The sequence below is a fragment of the Taudactylus pleione genome, unplaced genomic scaffold (genome assembly GCF_031769625.1).
Source record: "Taudactylus pleione unplaced genomic scaffold, aTauple2 ptg001661l, whole genome shotgun sequence".
NCBI classification, from domain to species: Eukaryota; Metazoa; Chordata; class Amphibia; order Anura; family Myobatrachidae; genus Taudactylus; species Taudactylus pleione.
Window position 1 is genome coordinate 3,162,300 of NW_028286058.1, and position 23,393 is coordinate 3,185,692.

At 43.6% G+C, this 23,393-nt stretch overlaps 1 protein-coding gene across 1 annotated transcript in view; it reads left to right on the forward strand.

Annotated features, from left to right (window-relative positions):
* LOC148442019 (uncharacterized) overlaps positions 1 to 23,393 on the forward strand; it is an 87,436-nt gene that overhangs the window by 32,197 nt on the left and 31,846 nt on the right. Inside the window, exons 3-4 of the mRNA XM_088464346.1 lie at positions 9,729 to 9,876; positions 12,309 to 12,497. Of these exons, the coding sequence (XP_088320472.1) occupies positions 9,729 to 9,876; positions 12,309 to 12,497 (337 nt within the window). The remainder of the gene's footprint in view (positions 1 to 9,728; positions 9,877 to 12,308; positions 12,498 to 23,393) is intronic.

Consider the following 23,393-nt stretch of genomic DNA (forward strand, 5'->3'; position numbering starts at 1 on the left):
ATATTTATGTGTGCTTATTGATGGATAGGATACGTATGTGTGCTTATTGATGAATAGGATACGTATGTGTGCTTATTGATAAATATGATATTTATGTGTGCTTATTGATGGATAGGATATGTATGTGTGCTTATTGATGGATAGGATACGTATGTGTGCTTATTGATGAATAGGATACGTATGTGTGCTTATTGATGAATAGGATACGTATGTGTGCTTATTGATGGATATGATATGTATGTGTGCTTATTGATGGATATGATATGTATGTGTGCTTATTGATAAATATGATATTTATGTGTGCTTATTGATGGATAGGATATGTATGTGTGCTTATTGATAAATAGGATATTTATGTGTGCTGATTGATGATATGATATGTATGTGTGCTTATTGATGGATAGGATACGTATGTGTGCTTATTGATGAATATGATACGTATGTGTGCTTATTGATGAATATGATATGTATGTGTGCTTATTGATGGATATGATATGTATGTGTGCTTATTGATGGATATGATATTTATGTGTGCTTATTGATGGATATGATATGTATGTGTGCTTATTGATGGATATGATATTTATGTGTGCTTATTGATGAATAGGATATGTATGTGTGCTTATTGATGTATAGAAAATGGACGTGTGCTTATTCATGGATAGGATATGTATGTGTGCTTATTGATGGATATTATATTTATGTGTGCTTATTGATGAATATGATCTTTATGTGTGCTTATTGATGAATATGATCTTTATGTGTGCTTATTGATGGATATGATATGTATGTGTGCTTATTGATGGATATGATATGTATGTGTGCTTATTGATGGATATGATATTTATGTGTGCTTATTGATGGATATGATATGTATGTGTGCTTATTGATGAATAGTATATGTATGTGTGCTTATTGATGGATATGATATGTATGTGTGCTTATTGATGTATAGGAAATGTACGTGTGCTTATTGATGAATAGGATATGTATGTGTGCTTATTGATGGATAGGATATGTATGTGTGCTTATTGATGGATATTATATTTATGTGTGCTTATTGATGAATATGATCTTTATGTGTGCTTATTGATGTATAGGATATGTATGTGTGCTTATTGATGGATAGGATATGTATGTGTGCTTATTGATGGATATTATATTTATGTGTGCTTATTGATGAATATGATCTTTATGTGTGCTTATTGATGAATATGATCTTTATGTGTGCTTATTGATGGATATGATATGTATGTGTGCTTATTGATGGATATGATATGTATGTGTGCTTATTGATGGATATGATATGTATGTGTGCTTATTGATGAATGTGATATGTATGTGTGCTTATTGATGAATGTGATATGTATGTGTGCTTATTGGTGGATAGGATATGTATGTGTGCTTAGTGATGGATAGGATATGTATGTGTGCTTATTGATGGATAGGATATGTATGTGTGCTTATTGATGAATATGATATGTATGTGTGCTTAGTGATGGATAGGATACGTATGTGTGCTTATTGATGGATATGATATGTATGTGTGCTTATTGATGGATATGATATGTATGTGTGCTTATTGATGGATATGATATGTATGTGTGCTTATTGATGGATATGATATGTATGTGTGCTTATTGATGAATGTGATATGTATGTGTGCTTATTGATGAATGTGATATGTATGTGTGCTTATTGATGGATATGATATGTATGTGTGCTTATTGATGGATATGATATTTATGTGTGCTTATTGATGAATATGATATGTATGTGTGCTTATTGATGGATATGATATTTATGTGTGCTTATTGATGGATATGATATGTATGTGTACTTATTGATGATATGATATGTATGTGTGTTTATTGATGGATATGATATGTATGTGTGCTTATTGATGGATATGATATGTATGTGTGCTTATTGATGGATATGATATGTATGTGTGCTTATTGATGAATGTGATATGTATGTGTGCTTATTGATGAATGTGATATGTATGTGTGCTTATTGATGGATGTGATATGTATGTGTGCTTATTGATGGATGTGATATGTATGTGTGCTTATTGATGGATGTGATATGTATGTGTGCTTATTGATGGATGTGATATGTATGTGTGCTTATTGATGGATATTATATCTATGTGTGCTTATTGATGGATATGATATGTATGTGTGCTTATTGATGAATGTGATATATATGTGTGCTTATTGATGAATGTGATATGTATGTGTGCTTATTGATGGATATGATAGTTATGTGTGCTTATTGATGGATATGATATGTATGTGTGCTTATTGATGGATATGATATGTATGTGTGCTTATTGATGGATATGATATGTATGTGTGCTTATTGATGGATATGATATGTATGTGTGCTTATTGATGAATGTGATATGTATGTGTGCTTATTGATGGATGTGATATGTATGTGTGCTTATTGATGGATGTGATATGTATGTGTGCTTATTGATGGATGTGATATGTATGTGTGCTTATTGATGGATAGGATATGTATGTGTGCTTATTGATGGACAGGATATGTATGTGTGCTTATTGATGGATATGATATGTATGTGTGTTTATTGATGAATATATGTATGTGTGCTTATTGATTGATATGATATTTATGTGTGCTTATTGATGAATATATGTATGTGTGCTTATTGATGGATATGATATTTATGTGTGCTTATTGATGAATATATGTATGTGTGCTTATTGATTGATATGATTTTTATGTGTGCTTATTGATGAATATATGTATGTGTGCTTATTGATGGATATGATATTTATGTGTGCTTATTGATGGATATGTGCTTGTTGATGGATATGATATCTATGTGTGCTTATTGATGGATAGGATATGTATGTGTGCTTATTGATGGATATGATATGTATGTGTGCTTATTGATGGATAGGATATGTATGTGTGCTTATTGATGAATAGGATGTGTATGTGTGCTTATTGATGAATAGGATATGTATGTGTGCTTATTGATGTATAGGATATGTATGTGTGCTTTTTGATGAATAGGATATGTATGTGTGCTTATTGATGGATAGGATATGTATGTGTGCTTATTGATGAATAGGATATGTATGTGTGCTTATTGATGGATAGGATATGTATGTGTGCTTATTGATGGATAGGATATGTATGTGTGCTTATTGATGTATAGGATATGTATGTGTGCTTATTGATGGATAGGATATGTATGTGTGCTTATTGATGTATAGGATATGTATGTGTGCTTATTGATGGATAGGATATGTATGTGTGCTTATTGATGAATAGGATATGCATGTGTGCTTATTGATGTATAGGATATGCATGTGTGCTTATTGATGGATAGGATATTTATGTGTGCTTATTGATGGATAGGATATGTATGTGTGCTTATTGATGAATGTGATATGTATGTGTGCTTATTGATGAATGTGATATGTATGTGTGCTTATTGATGGATGTGATATGTATGTGTGCTTATTGATGGATGTGATATGTATGTGTGCTTATTGATGGATATGATATGTATGTGTGTTTATTGATAAATATGATATTTATGTGTGCTTATTGATGGATATGATATGTATGTGTGCTTATTGATGGATATGATATTTATGTGGGCTTATTGATGGATATGATATGTATGTGTGCTTATTGATGGATATGATATTTATGTGTGCTTATTGATGGATATGATATTTATGTGTGGTTTTTGATAAATATGATATGTATGTGTGCTTATTGATGGATATGATATGTATGTGTGCTTAGTGATGGATATGATATGTATGTGTGCTTAGTGATGGATATGATATTTATGTGTGCTTATTGATGGATATGATATTTATGTGTGCTTATTGATGGATATGATATGTATGTGTGTTTATTGATAAATATGATATGTATGTGTGCTTATTGATGGATATGATATGTATGTGTGCTTAGTGATGGATATGATATGTATGTGTGCTTAGTGATGGATATGATATGTATGTGTGCTTATTGATGGATATGATATTTATGTGTGCTTATTGATGGATATGATATGTTTGTGTGCTTATTGATGATATGATATGTATGTGTGTTTATTGATGGATATGATATGTATGTGTGCTTATTGATGATATGATATGTATGTGTGCTTATTGATGAATGTGATAGGTATGTGTGCTTATTGATGAATGTGATATATATGTGTGCTTATTGATGGATGTGATAGGTATGTGTGCTTATTGATGGATATGATATCTATGTGTGCTTATTGATGGATATGATATGTATGTATGTGCTTATTGATGGATAGGATATGTATGTGTGCTTATTGATGGATAGGATATGTATGTGTGCTTAGTGATGGATAGGATATGTATGTGTGCTTAGTGATGGATAGGATATGTATGTGTGCTTATTGATGAATGTGATATGTATGTGTGCTTATTGATGGACATGATATGTATGTGTGCTTATTGATGAATAAGATATGTATGTGTGCTTGTTGATGGATATGATATCTATGTGTGCTTATTGATGGATATGATATTTATGTGTGCTTATTGATGAATATATGTATGTGTGCTTATTGATGGACATGATATGTATGTGCGCTTATTGATGGATATGATATGTATGTGTGCTTATTGATGGACATGATATGTATGTGTGCTTATTGATGGACATGATATGTATGTGTGCTTATTGATGGATAGGATGTGTATGTGTGCTTATTGATGGATAGGATATGTATGTGTGCTTATTGATGGACAGGATATGTATGTGTGCTTATTGATGGATAGGATGTGTATGTGTGCTTAGTGATGGATAGGATATGTATGTGTGCTTAGTGATGGACATGATATGTATGTGTGCTTATTGATGGATAGGATGTGTATGTGTGCTTAGTGATGGATAGGATATGTATGTGTGCTTATTGATGGACATGATATGTATGTGTGCTTATTGATGGATATGATATGTATGTGTGCTTATTGATGGATATGATATGTATGTGTGCTTATTGATGAATATATGTATGTGTGCTTATTGATGGACAGGATATGTATGTGTGCTTATTGATGGACATGATATGTATGTGTGCTTATTGATGAATATATGTATGTGTGCTTATTGATGGATATGATACGTATGTGTGCTTATTGATGGACATGATACGTATGTGTGCTTATTGATGGACATGATACGTATGTGTGCTTATTGATGGATATGATACGTATGTGTGCTTATTGATGGACATGATACGTATGTGTGCTTATTGATGGACATGATATGTATGTGTGCTTGTTGATGGATATGATATCTATGTGTGCTTATTGATGGATAGGATATGTATGTGTGCTTATTGATGGACAGGATATGTATGTGTGCTTATTGATGGATAGGATATGTATGTGTGATTAGTGATGGATAGGATATGTATGTGTGCTTATTGATGAATATGATCTTTATGTGTGCTTATTGATGGATATGATATTTATGTGTGCTTATTGATGGTTATGATATGTATGTGTGCTTATTGATGAATGTGATATGTATGTGTGCTTATTGATGAATGTGATATGTATGTTTGCTTATTGATGGATATGATATGTATGTGTGCTTATTGATGGATATGATATGTATGTGTGCTTATTGATGGGTAGGATATGTATGTGTGCTTATTGATGAATATGTTATGTATGTGTGCTTATTGATGAATATGATATGTTTGTGTGCTTATTGATGGATATGATATGTATGTGTGCTTATTGATGAATATGATATGTATGTGTGCTTATTGATGGATAAGATATGTATGTGTGCTTATTGATAAATATGATATTTATGTGTGCTTATTGATGGATATGATATGTATGTGTGCTTATTGATGGATATGATATTTATGTGTGCTTATTGATGAATGTGATATGTATGTGTGCTTATTGATGGATATGATATGTATGTGTGCTTATTGATGGATATGATATGTATGTGTGCTTATTGATGAATATGATATTTATGTGTGCTTATTGATGGATATGATATGTATGTGTGCTTATTGATGAATATGATATTTATGTGTGCTTATTGATGGATATGATATGTATGTGTGCTTATTGATGGATATGATATGTATGTGTGCTTGTTGATGGATATGATATGTATGTGTGCTTATTGATGGATATGATATGTATGTGTGCTTATTGATGATATGATATGTATGTGTGTTTATTGATGGATATGATATGTATGTGTGCTTATTGATGGATATGATATGTATGTGTGCTTATTGATGAATGTGATATGTATGTGTGCTTATTGATGAATGTGATATGTATGTGTGCTTATTGATGGATATGATATGTATGTGTGCTTATTGATGGATATGATATGTATGTGTGCTTATTGATGGATATGATATGTATGTGTGCTTATTGATGGATATGATATCTATGTGTGCTTATTGATGGATATGATATGTATGTGTGCTTATTGATGGATATGATATGTATGTGTGCTTATTGATGGATAGGATATGTATGTGTGCTTATTGATGGATAGGATATGTATGTGTGCTCAGTGATGGATAGGATATCTATGTGTGCTTAGTGATGGATATGATATGTATGTGTGCTTATTGATGGATATGATATGTATGTGTGCTTATTGATGAATGTGATATGTATGTGTGCTTATTGATGAATGTGATATGTATGTGTGCTTATTGATGGATATGATATTTATGTGTGCTTATTGATGGATATGATATGTATGTGTGCTTATTGATGGATATGATATGTATGTGTGCTTATTGATGGATATGATATGTATGTGTGCTTATTGATGGATATGATATGTATGTGTGCTTATTGATGGGTGACTCTATCATATTTTCATAATCAGAGTCATAATAATTCCCAATTTATTTGAAAGAAGGATCCGATTAAAAGTTATGTTTTAATTATGTTCATTTTGTGATATCAACCATATGGTATTTATGGGTGTTTATTGATGGGTGACTGTCATATTTTCATGCTCAGAGTCAAAATAATCCCCAATCTCTTTAATGAGGGAACCGATTAAAAGTTATATTGTAATTATGTATATTTCCTGATATCAATTATATCAATCAACAAAGGAATCACTTGCTGCAAATTGGCCGAGGCCAATGGAAGGTTTTTTTTCTGTGGGACAGGAGTGTTGGGTTTGGCACTAGGTGAAGGTAAGAGTTAAGCGCTATAACAGGAGTGTTGGGTTTGGCACTAGGTAGAGGTTAGAGTTAGGGTGTGGGACAGGAGGGTTGGGGTTAGGCACTAGGTGGAGGTTAGAGTTAGGCTGTGGGACAGGAGGGTTGGGTTTGGCACTAGGTGAAGGTAAGAGTTAGGCTGTATAACAGGAGTGTTGGGTTTGGCACTAGGTAGAGGTTAGAGTTAGGGTGTGGGACAGGAGGGTTGGGGTTAGGCACTAGGTGGAGGTTAGAGTTAGGCTGTGGGACAGGAGGGTTGGGTTTGGCACTAGGTGAAGGTAAGAGTTAGGCTGTGTAACAGGAGGGTTGGGTTTGGCACTAGGTGAAGGTAAGAGTTAGGCTGTATAACAGGAGTGTTGGGTTTGGCACTAGGTAGAGGTTAGAGTTAGGGTGTGGGACAGGAGGGTTGGGTTTGGCACTAGGTGAAGGTAAGATTTAGGCTGTATAACAGGAGTGTTGGGGTTAGGCACTAGGTAGAGGTTAGAGTTAGGATGTGGGACAGGAGGGTTGGGGTTAGGCACTAGGTGGAGGTTAGGGTTAGGCTGTGGGACAAGAGGATAGGGCAGCAGGGTTAGACAATAGATGCCCTGGAACAGAAGGGTTAGGGTTGGGCACAAAGTGGAGGTTAGGCTGTGGAACGGGAAAGTTAGGCACTAGGTGGAGGTTAGGGTTAGGCTGTAGAATGGGAGGGTTCGGTTAAGTAGTAGGTGGATGTTAGGGTTATGCTGTGGGACAGGAGGGTTAGGGTTAGGCGCTAGGTGGGCTGTTTAACAGGACGGTTGGGTAGAGGTTAGAGTTTGGCTGTGGACAGGAGGGCTGGAGTTAGACACTAGGTGGAGATTAGGGTTAGGCTGTGGGACAGGAGGGTTGGGGTTAGGCACTAGGTAGAGGTTAGGTTTAGGCTGTGGAGGAAATAGGGTTGGCACTAGACTGGGGGTGGGGCCAATGTACTTACTGGAATACCGCTCCATCAGATGACTCAGATGAAACTACGGTCACCTGACTGTGGGGACCCGGAAGCCGCTGCTGCAGCCACTGGGAGCAGGTAAGTCAACGCTGGGTCACCAGGGATAAAATGTTGACATTCTATTGTGTCTACATTTCATCAGTGTCTTGCATGGTCAATGTGAACATGCTAAGAATGTTCACGTGCTGCACATCAATATTATGACCATGTCGACATTCTCATGTCAACATTGTGAATGTTGACATATCATACCACACCCAGGAACAAGTGGGTCACCAGAAGATTTTACCTCTATGCCAGTCTTTATGTGAAACCAGCTCTGGCAGCAGCAGAAAGACATTGTGTTATGTTACCTGACTCTTGAGCCTCGAAGAGAAAAATTTATGTTGGGTTTCTGATACTGCGCAGCATCCTCTAGCCGGACTTTTTTCAAGGTGATTGAAGGAGGCAATAAAGTCAGCTTACATTAGGCTTCAATCATCTCCACCTTCCTCTATTTGTTTACTCACCATCAGAACCTTCCCCAGGTCATCTTCCATAATCATTTCCTATTGTGTTGCCTCTGATGATCTCCCTCTATTAATTTTTCCATAAGCAACGCGCAGAGTGGCAAACCTGCCAGCCGTCTACCAGCAGAGGAGATGCTTGTAAAGTGTAAATTACTGAAGGTGTTAATAAAGTTACTTTGTTTCATTCCATCAACTGTAACCTGTACACCGCTATGCTTTCTGCACCTTCACTACACCAACTTTACTGGTGTCAAACCTGCATGTGCAGGGGCTCCTATGTGAATAAGTACTCACTCACTAGAGCCAGAGATGAGAGAGACTCAGCAATACTCAGATGTCAGATGGTGACCCAAGTGTACTTTAAAGGTAGGCACTGAGAGAAAAGCATCTACACTACCCACCAGGCAAGCAAGGGAGTACATGTGCTTCACTAACATGGCCAAGGGAGTTCTTTCTGCCCTGATGCTAGCAGCTGAGGGGGAGTGGACATGTGAATGGGGGTGTGGCCATTGTGCATTCCAGGCATCTTTACATGCTTAAGGGGTGTGATCTTGCCTACCTGGGGGTGTGGCATGCCATCCTGAGGGTATGACTGCATCTCCCCTGCTACCTAGATGCCCAGGCAGGCTCTGTACATGCTCCCCACCCCCTCCCAGCGCCCCTGATCACCAGCGGTGGAAGGTAACTGGGCTCTTTATCCATTACAAAGAAAACACTTTGCTTATGTGCACACATATAGTAAGTATTAGATTTAGTTCATACACCAACATATAGACCATGATAAATGTGCCTAAAAGTGTTTCATTTGTAATCAGATTTATTTTAGCCTAAAACTGATTTCTATCCTGTGGTGACGTTTCTGTAGATGCCCAAGTAAGTGAAAGACAATTTAAAATCTAACAATAATACACATGATGTCCAATCAGATGACCCAGGGACACAAGATGTTTCTTTCTGCCCACCACTAATACACACCTTTTATTTCCAACAGTATGGTAGACCTCTACATGCCCAAGCTGACCCATGATGGACAAATCAATATCCAGTTTGCCTTGTTATCCATGGGAATAACACAAGTGTTTAGTGACAATGCTGACCTGTCTGGGATCTCGAGACTGTCAAGACTCAGGGTTTCTAATGTAAGTCATTTTGCAGTGTTTTTCTATCCTAACTCAACCATTCCTTAACCAACTAAAACACTTGCCCATAAGGCCTCATTTACATGAATATAATTTGCTGCCAATGTGTCACCTCTCAGCTCAGCATAGGGATCGGTTGCGCACTGACAGATACAGAGGCTTGTAGGTAACTGCATTTCGGATCAATAGAGCATTATGTATGGCTCTTTGCCTTTTATTGAGCCCATGTATACTGACAGTGACAGGTCATTTTCCTTATAGATATTGGTTATTATTCTGAGTTGGTGCTGCATTCACAGTAGTGGTCAGTCAATTAGTGATAGGAACTAAGCGTTCTAATATTCCCTCTGGTGCCCAGAAAGAGGGGGGGAGAGGAGAAAGGGAGAGGGGGAGGGATAGTGAGAGAAAGATGGAAAGAGAGGGAGAGAGATAGAGAGAGGGAGGAAAAGAAGGAGAGAGTGATGGGGAGAGAAGGTAAGGATGGGATTAAGGGGGAATGTGCCAGATAGAGGCAGGGAGGTATGAAGTGAATTAGGGAGAAATAGAGACTAAAGGGAGAGTAAAAAAGAGATAGAGATAGGGAGCTGGGGAGAGCGAATGAGGAAAGGAGAGAGAGAAAAAGAGAGATGGAGAGAGAGAGGGGGAGGGTGAATGAGAGAGAGGGAGTGATAAAGGGAAAGAGAGAGAGAGAGAGGGGGGCAGCAGGGAGAGAGAATGAGAAAGGAAGAGAGAGCAGAATGAGAAAGAGGGGTGAATGATAGAGAGAAGGGAAAACAAGAGGAGGAGAGGCGGAGAGAGAGAAGGAATGAAAGAAAGAGATGGAGAAAGTAAATAATGAGAGAGGGAGAGAAAAGGGGGTGAATGAGAGAGATAGAGGGAGATAGAAATAGAGATAGAGAGGGAGTGGGGGACTGTGAATGTGCAAGGGAGGGATAGAGAGAGAGGGCAGAATGATAATGAGGGAGGAGAGCGATGGAAAGAGAAAAAACAAAGATAGAGAGTTGAGGGAGAGAGAGAATGAGAGAGAGAGAGAGAGAGAGAGAGAGAGAGAGAGAGAGAGAGAGAGAGGGAGGGAGGGAGAGAGAGAGAGGGAGGAGAGAGATGGAAAGAGAAAAACAAAGATAAAAAGTTGAGGGAGAGAAAGAATGAGAGAGAAGGAGAGCGAGAGAGAGAGAGGGGGGAGGGAGGGATGACAGAGGAAAGAAGAAAGGGAGAGAGAGCCCTGAGAGTTCATGCTGAATGAGTGTGAAGCAGAGTTACTGAAGATAAAAGATTGCCAGCTCTGGGGTCTCATGTGATGTGATGTAACCATGATTTATGCATATAAGTACAGGAGGAAAAGGTGTATTACAAGTGAAGCTTTATTTCACCAAGGCAGCGGCCCGACCACCATTCATGTTGCCATCGGTAATTGTACTGCACTACAGTGCCTGCGTCAGCCCCACATACAACTTCCCTATGGGGCATATTTATTAATCATTGTGTTCTAGACTCGACAATTATCATTTCTTATAGCAGGTATTCACGGCAATAAGAATATAATGACTGCCTGAATGTATTAAATACACCCGGGGCTAGTGCGATCACTTCTCCTTTGGGAGCTGGGCGCACTACTGAGCAGGCACGGTCTGCTGATGCAAAGCATTCCAGAGCTTGGCAAATTCTGCAAATAAGCAGCCCCCATAGGTTTCTAGGGATGAAAATCGTGGGGATCAAACTTGGAGACATCTGCTGCAGTCCCCCATAGATACAGTCTACTAAATATTTGCAGGTACCCACTGAAAACAAGTGCTTTCAGGCAGGGGCGTATTTATAATGGGTCCAGGGGGAAACCGGCCCTGCACACCCTGCACCCATATTATACTTACCTCTCCAGAGTCCGACATCGGCGCCGGTGTCTGCGCTGTAAAAAACAGCTGAAAAATGGCCGCCGTGGCCATTTTCCCATCGTCTGCACATGCACAGTACAGGGAGAATGGCCGCCGAGACCATTTTCCCGGTGACCTGCGCATGTACTATAGACTCTGGGCACACTCTAAACCAGGGATGGGGAACCTCAGGCCTGGGGGCCTCAGGATGCTCCAGGCATTGCTGTAATCACCGGCGACTGTGGGCCCTGCCCCATGTAACATCACATGGAGGGGGCGTGGCCTGCACAGGACCTGCCAATAATATTATATATCAAAATGGCCCTCAGCAGAATATAGGTTCCCCACCCCTGCTATAAACTAAACATCCTCCTTAGCAAACTGAGTTTGTCTGGGGTAATTGTGTCATCTACGATAGGAACTTGGGGTCTGGGCTGGTGGGATATGACTGAGTACAAAATGTATAAAATGTTGCATGAAGGAATAGCAGCAGTGTGTTAGGTGTTAGTACTATGTAAGAACCAACCAATAAGACTACTTATTTCAGTAATTTACTGTCTACAGATTTTCCACAAGTCTTGGTTCAGCATCGCTGAGGAAGAGATAGAAGGGAAAAGTGCCTCTGCCGTACAAAACTTAGCCCACTCCGGAGCCCCAGAACTAAAGGTCAACCGTCCGTTCCTCTCACTGGTTATCAGCAAACCTGACAAAACCATACTCCTAATGGGAAGAGTCATGGAACCATCAGAGACATAAATGAGTCTCAGTGCCGTGTGTTCAATGCCGAAAATATACATATGCCTGCAGTGTGTAGGGTTCAAACTAGCTTTAGGCATAATAAAGTGTTTTCACTGAACAATTCATAGTCTTTTTGTCCATAGAAGGGTGTGTTGTGGGTGGCTTTTTACTTACTTACTTACTTTTTACTTTTTACTTACTTAGTAGTACACTACTCATTGTTCTCTACAACATTGTTTCCACCAAAACCGGGATACTAATAGGGAAAAAAATGTCCATTCCCATGATCCTACAGTACTAGCCATTACCAATCATTCATGCTCCCTGTCCAAGCACATCCTCAATTACGAAGGACATGCCCCAAAATCCAGAACCCTAAAGGACTGGTCATGTACAGGGCAGTGACACTAATCATTAATGTTATACATCGCCAATGCTAAGATGAGAAATTATTTGTATTTATGTGGGGGGGTTTTTTGGTCTGGGTGAAGCCTTTCCATGAGTTTACATATCAGTGAAAGAATACTTGTCGTCCTGGATCAATATACGACTTGTGTGGTGTCTGATTTACTAAGTAAATTAAAAAAGGTTTTTTGGTGACTTTAACTTTGATACACAGTAGTATGATACTCAAATCCATCCGGCTACGCCAAATCCAACTCCGTCCACACTGTTATGACACTGGAGGTCTATCCAACATTTCACATTTGATGGATGGAGGCAGTGTGTGTGGCTAAGGGGCAGTGTGTGTGGCTATGCAGGCAGTGTGTGTGGCTATGGTGCAGTGTGTGTGGCTATGCAGGCAGTGTGTGTGGCTATGGTGCAGTGTGTGTGGCTATGGTGCAGTGTGTGTGGCTATGGAGGCAGTGTGTGTGGCTATGGGACAGTGTGTGTGGCTATGGAGGCAGTGTGTGTGGCTATGGGGCAGTGTGTGTGGCTATGGAGGCAGTGTGTGTGGCTATGGGGCAGTGTGTGGCTATGGAGGCAGTGTGTGTGGCTAAGGGGCAGTGTGTGTGGCTATGGAGGCAGTGTGTGTGGCTGTGGAGGCAGTGTGTGTGGGGCAGTGTGTGTGGCTATGGAGGCAGTGTGTGTGGCTGTGGAGGCAGTGTGTGTGGCTGTGGAGGCAGTGTGTGTGGCTATGGAGGCAGTGTGTGTGGCTATGGGGCAGTGTGTGTGTGTGGCTATGGAGGCAGTGTGCGCGGCTATGGTGGCAGTGTGCATGGCTATGGGGCAGTGTGCGCGGCTATGGAGGCAGTGTGTGCGGCTATGGAGGCAGTGTGTGCGGCTATGGAGGCAGTGTGTGCGGCTATGGAGGCAGTGTGTGTGGCTATGCGGCAGTGTGTGGCTATGGAGGCAGTGTGTGTGGCTATGGGGCAGTGTGTGTGGCTATGGAGGCAGTGTGTGTGGCTATGAGGCAGTGTGTGTGGCTATGGAGGCAGTGTGTGCTATGGGGCAGTGTGTGGCTATGGAGGCAGTGTGTGTGGCTATGGAGGCAGTGTGTGTGGCTATGGGGCAGTGTGTGTGGCTATGGAGGCAGTGTGTGTGGCTATGAGGCAGTGTGTGTGGCTATGGGGCAGTGTGTGTGGCTATGGGGCAGTGTGTGTGGCTGTCGAGGCAGTGTGTGTGGCTATGGGGCAGTGTGTGTGGCTATGGAGGCAGTGTGTGTGGCTATGGAGGCAGTGTGTGTGGCTATGGGGCAGTGTGTGTGGCTATGGAGGCAGTGTGAGTGGCTATGGAGGCAGTGTGTGTGGCTATGGGGCAGTGTGTGTAGCTATGGGGCAGTGTGTGTGGCTATGGAGGCAGTGTGTGTGGCTATGGGGCAGAGTGTGTGGCTATGGAGGCAGTGTGTGTGGCTGTGGAGGCAGTGTGTGTGGCTATGGAGGCAGTGTGTGTGGGGCAGTGTGTGTGGCTATGGAGGCAGTGTGTGTGGCTGTGGAGGCAGTGTGTGTGGCTATGGGGCAGTGTGTGCGGCTATGGAGGCAGTGTGTGTGGCTATGGGGCAGTGTGTGTGGCTATGGAGGCAGTGTGTGTGGCTATCGGGGCAGTGTGTGTGGCTATGGGGCAGTGTGTGCGGCTATGGAGGCAGTGTGTGTGGCTATGGGGCAGTGTGTGTGGCTATGGAGGCAGTGTGTGTGGCTATCGGGGCAGTGTGTGTGGCTATGGGGCATTGTGTGTGGCTATAAAGGCAGTGTGTGTGGCTATGGAGGCAGTGTGTGTGGCTGTCGAGGCAGTGTGTGTGGCTATGGGGCAGTGTGTGTGGCTATGGAGGCAGTGTGTGTGGCTATGGGGCAGTGTGTGTGGCTATGGAGGCAGTGTGTGTGGCTATGGGGCAGTGTGTGTGGCTATGGAGGCAGTGTGTGTGGCTATGGAGGCAGTGTGTGTGGGGCAGTGTGTGTGGCTATGGAGGCAGTGTGTGTGGCTGTGGAGGCAGTGTGTGTGGCTATGGAGCAGTGTGTGTGGCTATGGGGCAGTGTGTGTGGCTATGGAGGCAGTGTGTGTGGCTATGGAGGCAGTGTGTGTGGCTATGGAGGCAGTGTGTGTGGCTATGGAGGCAGTGTGTGTGGCTATGGGGCAGTGTGTGTGGCTATGGAGGCAGTGTGTGTGGCTATGGGGCAGTGTGTGTGGCTATGGAGGCAGTGTGTGTGGCTATGGAGGCAGTGTGTGTGGTTATGGGGCAGTGTGTGTGGCTATGGGGCAGTGTGTGTGGCTATGCGGCAGTGTGTGTGGCTATGGAGGCAGTGTGTGTGGCTATGGGGCAGTGTGTGTGGCTATGGAGGCAGTGTGTGTGGCTATGGAGGCAGTGTGTGTGGCTATGGGGCAGTGTGTGTGGCTATGGAGGCAGTGTGTGTGGCTATGGAGGCAGTGTGTGTGGCTATGGAGGCAGTGTGTGTGGCTATGGGGCAGTGTGTGTGGCTATGGAGGCAGTGTGTGTGGCTATGGAGGCAGTGTGTGTGGCTATGGAGGCAGTGTGTGTGGCTGTCGAGGCAGTGTGTGTGGCTATGGAGGCAGTGTGTGTGGCTATGGAGGCAGTGTGTGCGGCTATGGAGGCAGTGTGTGTGGCTATGGGGCAGTGTGTGTGGCTATGGAGGCAGTGTGTGTGGCTATGGAGGCAGTGTGTGTGGCTATGGAGGCAGTGTGTGAGAGAGGAGCCAGATCCTTAGGGGTTTGTTAGATCATTTAGGCAACAAAGTTGGAAACAATACATTTTATATAACTAGAAATTGCAATCCACAAGTATAAATCACACATTAACAAGTGCCAGGTGAGCAGGGCCGTTTCTAGGGGCTGGCGACCCGTGCAATCGCACGGGGCGCGCCACCTCCGACCTCTGCAGCAGAAACAGAATATTAACTGCCAGGCGCCCGCTGAGATTCAGTTACCAGTGGGCGCCCGGCAGAGCAAAGCAGAGCAGCCGGAGAGACGGAGGCTCCGGCTTCCGGCTCCCGGCTCCCCCAGTGTGCACTATGGGAGGACGTCATGACGTCTTTCCCATAGTGCAGAGGAGCAGCCGAGCGGAGCAGACGCCAGAGCGGGGCTGAAGGTAAGTGTTACTGTTTTTTTTTTTTATGTGCAGGCAGCCTGGACAATACTCTGGGGGCACTTCTGCGGGGGGAGACACCACTACTGAGGGCACTACTACTGGGGACATTACTCAGGGGGCACTTCTACTGGGGGCATTGCTTAGGAGGTACCACTACTGGGGGCATTACTCAGTCCCCAGGGGCACTACTACTGGGGGCACTACTACTTGGGGCTTTACTACTTTTGGCACTAGTTCAAAGGGAGCATTACTATTGGGGGACTAATACAGGGGCATTAATACTGGGGACACTATTACAGGGGGCATTACTATTTCGGGCAATACAACTGGGGACACTACTACTGGGGCACTACAGCAGGGACCATTACTATTGGGGGCATTACTGATGGGGGCATGACTACATGGGGCACTACTAATGGTGGCATGGCATAGGGGGCACCACTCCTGGGGGCACTACTACTGGGTGCACTGTATAAAGAGCATCACTACTGTGGGCTCTGCATAAGTTGCACTACCACTGTGGGCACTGCATAAGGGGCATAAATACAGGGGACACTGCATATGGGGACAACTACAGGGGGCACTGCATAATGGGCACTTTTGCCTGAGAGCCAGTGGGGGGGAAGCCTAAGACCTGTCGGGATGGAATGGCAAGGGAGGGGGCTGGAATGGTAAGGGAGGGGGCTGGAATGGTAAGGGAGGGGGCTGGAATGAAGTGTGTATTATGTGAATCTTGCTTTTTCAATGTGTTTTATGTGGTTCTGGATTTAATAATGTATTTGAAGTGGATGTGGTTTTAAAACGTAGTTTATGTGCCTCTGGCTTTTCCAATATATTTTATGTGGAAGTGGTTTGCTGCAGTGTATTTTATGTGGATCTGGCTTATTACAGTGTATTATATGTGGATCTGGCTTGTATTTTCAATGTGCTGGATTCGCTCCCAACGCGACTAAAAACGAGTGTGATGCAAGGTCATACTTCTGCAAATGTCACACCAAAGGCATGCACACAGAAATGCGGCGTGGGCTTGTGACAGCTAGGCCACACCCCATTTTTTGAGCACGCGCCTACGGCGCTCGCAAGCTGTCTATCTTTTGTTTAACTACATATATTTTTCAGCGCTTTGCCCCTGACAGGTTAGCGACCCCAGTCCTCAGTAGTCACAGTGGCTGTCATTCTGTGGTCTTTCGAGATCACACTCCCTTACTGTGATAATACACCCCCTTACGATGAGGCCACGCCCACTCCACAATATTACTGCTTCGAGGGAGGGGGGGGCGCATTTTGACTGCTCGAACTGGGAGCCTCAAACCCTAGAAACTGCCCTGCAGGTGAGTTACTGTGAATAAGGTTCTCGGTATGAAAAACTGGCAGGGTAACGTAGGGGTCCTCTTATAAAGTCCAATGTCCAGAATAAATCCACTAGTCTTCGTAGCAATAAAATCCACAGCGAAGTGCCTGACAGAGTATCACCTCTCAGTCTGTTTATATGTATAGCATACAGAATCTGACATTCCTGGCTGTCTACCCCATCTCCCCACTCTGTCGTAAGTAGAGTCCTCCCATAGTTGGGATTGCAGCTCAGATCGGGGGGACAATAACAGGCCTTGTCCCCCAGGTGTCCCACACCAGGTAACACCCTGAGGACTTAAGGTGATCAGTCATAATTTAGTTCTGACATACAGTTTCCATTTGGCAACATTTAAAAATAACAACATGCCTTATTACAGATGGACATTGTGCAATAATAGCACTCCCCAGGTGGCTCAACCAGAATGTACATCGGGTGGGATTAACCTTTACTTATAAGATGCCAGATACCCGGCTCTCGCACGGTTCTCTTATCAATTGTGGCAGCAGTCCACATAGCATTCTACCAAAACTTCGATAATGCCGCCAAAAAAATGTCCTACTTACAATACTGTATGTGGCAATAAGAAATGTACATTAAACTCATCCCCTACGTCTCTGAACACTCATCAATGTGAGCAATTAAAAAGACCCAAAAAGTTCTTGACAGGGCCGGTTTGAGACCCATTCCAGCTGAGCGGCTGCACATAGAGGGTGCAGTGCTACCGCCATAGCTGGGACCCATACCAACGATGCTGCATCCTCATAGCCTGGCCCGGTCATTGCTGGTCTCTTCCAGATGGCTCAGATGCAGCATGGGCCGGGAGTAACCCTACAGACAGCAACACGGTGACATCATAGGTCAGATAACTGCTTGTCGTCCTCGTCCGCATACAGTGAGTGAGTCACTGACACTGAGGCAGGTTGCACAACTGCAGTGCTGACTGAGGTGATGAAAGGCTAAGGATTGAGGTCACTGGGGTGGGGGTTGAGGATGGTGATGAGGGGCTGAGGACAGGACTGAGGTGATGAGAGGCTGAGGACGATGCTGAGGTGATGAGGGGCTGAGGACAGCAATGAGGTCTGAGGTGATGAGGGACTGAAGACAGGGCTGATGTGATGAGGGGCTATGGTCAGTGCTGAGGGGCTGATGTGATGAGAGCTGAGGACAATGATGAGGGGCTGAGGAGGACAAGGATGATGTTGAGGTGATGAGGGACTGAGGACAGGAATGGGGTCTGAGCAGGGACAGATTAACAATGGGGCGTATGGAGCTACAGCTCCAGGCCTCCACATAAAAGTAGGCCCATAACAGCATGATGGTGACCAGCAGTCTAGCTTGCCATTACAATTGGCCATAAATTATATGTAATGCATTGTTTTACTAGTTTTCTCACAAAATGATGCAATTTCTATATTTTTATGTGTTTAGGGTAAAAATTGGGGCTAATAGGGAGTGTACATGCCCAGATGGCTCTGGCCACACCCACACAGCACTGGTCACACCCGCAGAACACTGGTCACAGCTCCTCCCCTTCTCAGTATAGGCCCCTGAACATTTTCAGCCCCAGGCCTATGTGGCCCTTAATTCGGCCCTGGGTCTGAGGTGATGAGGGACTGAAGACAGGGCTGATGTGATGAGGGGCTATGGACAGTGCTGAGGGGCTGATGTGATGAGAGCTGAGGAAAATGATGAGGGCCTGAGGAGGACGGTGTAGAGGATGGTGATGAATGCTGAGGATGGTGCTGAGGTGATGAAGGGTTGAGGACAGTGATAAGGTCATAGATGATGAGGGGCTGAGGTAAAGAGGGGCTATGGACAGTGTTGAGGTGATGAGGGATGAGGACAATGATGAGGGGCTGAGGAGACTGAAGAGGGCTGAGGTGATGAGAGGTTGAGGACGGGACTAAGGTGATGTGGTAACAATAAAACTGGATAGTAAGGTTCCTAGGACACTGAGCAGGCCTGAGAACACTGTATTGGGTTTCCCCAATTAGTAGTATGCAATAAATAAAAAAATTACAGTGTGCCTGGGCACTAAGTGGTAGAAAATATGAACTATCTTAGAGCAGATTTTAAAATTAAGCAATATAGGTTTTATTGAAGGTACACTATTAAATAAACATTAATAATAATCTATTCAATAGCACAATAGCAACATGTTAATAGCATGACAGTTCATATTGCATGAGAAAAGCATGTAAGCATCAAGACCCACATTAATAATTAGCTAAAATTGAGCAAGCTTGGATAAAAAGGACACAGTAAAAGAAATAAACCATACCAGTGATTAGTAGTGAGTCTCCTGTTGGTTTGGATTATATCAGCAGGGAATCTCCGGAGACACCCTACTGCAGACACTCACAGGTGATATCTCTGGTATGGTGCTGGTGGCTTGTGTCTGCATACAGGATTCCGACACATCTCGAGCTATTCTCAGCTCTTTCTGAAGGCTGAGGTAATGAAGGGCTGAGGGCGATGCTGAGGTGATGAGGGGCTAAGGACACTGATGAGGTCTGAGGTGATGAGGGGCAGGCAGGGGCGCCAAGAGGGGGGGGGTGGGTACAGATTACCCGGGCCCGGGCTTCCTGAGGGGCCCGGCGGGGGCCCGGGTCCGGCGCCGCTCCCCCCCTCACAGCAGCCCAGCACACAGCGTGTGCTGAGCTGCAGTTGAAGACTGCTCATGGCTGCTGAGCAGCAGCCACAGAAGTCTCCTGTGCCTGTGCGGGGGAGCGATCACACTGATCACGCCCCCCCTGGCTTTGTGCCGGGCTGAGGGGGCTCAGAGCGCCCCCCCTCCCCAGTGCGCAGCGACGCTTCGCGGTGCTGCAAATCTTTTTTTTTCTCGGCAAGGGGGCGTGGCCACGCCTCCCACGATTAGGCCACACCTTCTATTACCGGGGTCCACCACGGATCTTGGCAGGCCTGGGGGCAGGCTGAGGTGATGAGGTTCTGAGGACATTGATGGGTCTGAGGTGATATGGGGCTATGGACAGTGCTAAGGGGCTGAGATGATGAGGGCTGAGGACAGTGTTGAGGGGCTGAGGAGGCTGATGAGGGCTAAGGTGATGAATGGCTGAGGGCTGAGGACTGTGATGAGGGGCTGATGACAGTGCTGATGAGTGGCTGAGGATGGTGATGAAGTATAAAGTGATGGGGGCTGAGCACAAGGCTGAGGTGATGAGGGGCTGAGCACAGGGCTGAGATGATGATGGACTGAGGTGATGAGGTGTATGGACAGTGCTAAGGGGCTGAGGACTGTGATGAGGGACTAAGGAGGCTCATGGGGCTAAGGTGATGAATGGCTGAGGACTGGGTTGAGGTGATGAGGGGAAGAAGTCGTTGCAGAGGGGCTGAGGGGCTGAGGATGGTGATGTGGTGATGAAGGGCTATTGGTGGTGCTGAGGAGGCTGATGAGGGCTGAGATCATAAAAGGCAGGGCTGAGATGATGAGGGGCTGAGGACGTTGATGAGTGGCTGAGGTAATGAGGGACTGAGGATGGTACTGAGGTTATGAGGGGCTGAAGTCATAAGAGGCTGAGGATGGGGCTGAGATGGTGAGTGGCTGAGGACAGTGCTGAGGAGCTGAGGTGATGAGGGATTGAGGATGGTGCTAAGCTGATGAGGGGTTGAGGTGACATGGGAATGAAATCCATGAGGAGTGATGAAGTGCTGAGGCCAGTGATGAGGGGCTGCTTGCCTGGGTAAGGAAGGGAGTGGGACTCACTAGTCTGCATGTATGTGTTTTTTCCCCCGTGGGGGCCAATGTGTGTGTGTGGTTTTTTTCTCCTGTCTGGGACAATGTGTGTTCTTTTTCCCTGTCGGGGCCAATGTGCATGGTTTTTTTTTTTCTGGGACAATGGGGCTGATTCAAAGTTGTACGCAAACCTTATGGTTTGCATACAAATCAGACAGCATCCCTGAAAATGGGGACTATCGGCCCCGTTTTCTGGGTGTGCTGAAGCCAGTGGCTTTGTCCTTGTACACAGCTTCACTGGCTTCAACTACATGAAAACACTGCAAGCAAAGGCAAGCAAAGCCGTTTTCCATCTCCAAAATCAGTAAGCAGAGCTGAGACACCCCTGGAACTGAAGCCTACAGATGTGTGTAGTCAAATGGAAGTTACGTCAATAAGTGGATACAGATTTTTATTTGGAAGAAATCTTCCCTATCCTATTTGGGAATTAATATACCATCCTCTATTAATGCTGTTTTTAATGAAAATTATGTTCCCCTTTTGATTCAATTGTCTTCTCTAACCACTGCTTGGATGAGTCACGAGATCTCCTGGTTGGGCCGTATAGCGGCATTCAAAATTATGCTATTACCAAAATTGATGTATCTATTCCGTGATATTCCATACGCTATCCCCGGTAAATTATTGCAACAGATGCGCCACTTGATGATTTCTTATGTATGGAAGGGTAAAGCCCATAAAATGGCCTATAGTCGTATTGTGCATCCTAAACCCCAGGGAGGACTTAGTCTCCCTGACCTAACCAGATATCATGAAGCAGCCATTCTCTCTCAAATATGCGCTGGTTTCTCCCCCCTTCTGTTAAACCTTGGGTAGATTTGGAACATGCTCTCCTCCGGCAATTTCCCTTTCCTGATCTTTTATGGATACCCCAAAGACTTCGACCACATTTCCCCCTATTCCCTAAAGCAATCCTGGATACTTTAAAAGTTTGGGATCATAATCTCCCGGACCATTTTGATAATACCCTGCCTACTAGAAATATTTCCCTTCAGGCATTGAACAAAGTATTACCCAGTCTTAATATGTCCTATTGGATGACTTTGGGTATTGAGTCATTAGCAGACTTTTTTTCCTCGTCCTCTATTCTATCGTATTTAGACCTTTGCGATAAATATCCATTGGGTCCCGCAGCCTGGTTTTACTATCACCAACTTACACATTGGTATGCTTTGATGAATACAGGTTCTACCGTATTCCAAACTCCACCAAACCAAATTCTGAGTAAATTTAATAATCCCTCCTCTAGTGGGGCTATATCTTTCTGGTATTCCCTACTAACTCCTATAGCTCCAACAGTTAAATCCCCTGCCCAGCTCCTGTGGGAAACAGATCTCCAACGCACTTTCACCTTCCCACAATGGGAGACTATTTACCTCTCTGCCTTCTCCCTATCTAATTGTACTAATCATATTGAAATGTATGTAAAACTTTTAAATAGATTATATCTGACACCCTCTAGATTACATAAAATCTGGCCTACAGTCTCAAAGTTCTGTTGGCGTCTATGTCACTCTGAAGGCTCTATTTTCCATGTTTTCTGGGATTGTCCTTTATTGCGCCCCTTTTGGGAAGAAGTATTCACTCTTATTAATGATGTCTTAGGTCTCACTTTAACTTTAGATCCCTCCCTTGCCCTTCTCCTCTGGTATCCAATCTCCGTTCCCAAATCTGACCGTTATGTTCTCAGCCACATTCTGATATCTGCCAAAGCCACTATAGCTCAGCAATGGAAATCCCCTTCCCCTCCCCCATTTGCCAAAGTTATAACTAAAACACAATCCCATTTTGAAATGGAGACGAGGGGGGTTGATTACTCTATGGCCACTTCATCTCCTATGGTGAAGTGGCATCCTTGGCATCTTTATGTTACAGATGGAAGGGATGCACCCCTATCCCTACCCCCTCCAATCCCTCGAAGTACCTATCCTTTTGATCTGAATGAGCTTCCACAGGTGGACCAGAACACCTAGTCTATTACCCATCTTTGTATATACGGTTTTCAGTTTTTGTTTAATGTCTTTAAGTGTACTGTCACCCCCTTATAATTTATTTTATGTATGTTTTCCTTTTTCTGTATCCCCATAAATATTCAGTATTATATTCAATAAAAATTTATTGATGGAAAAGAAAAAAAAAAGTGGATACAGATACTTCATAACATTCATCGATAACTTCACAAGAACGACACATTTATTTAATCAAAACAAAGTGAAACGATGAAAAAGAGTGCAGATTTTAAGAAATTAGTAGTGACACAAA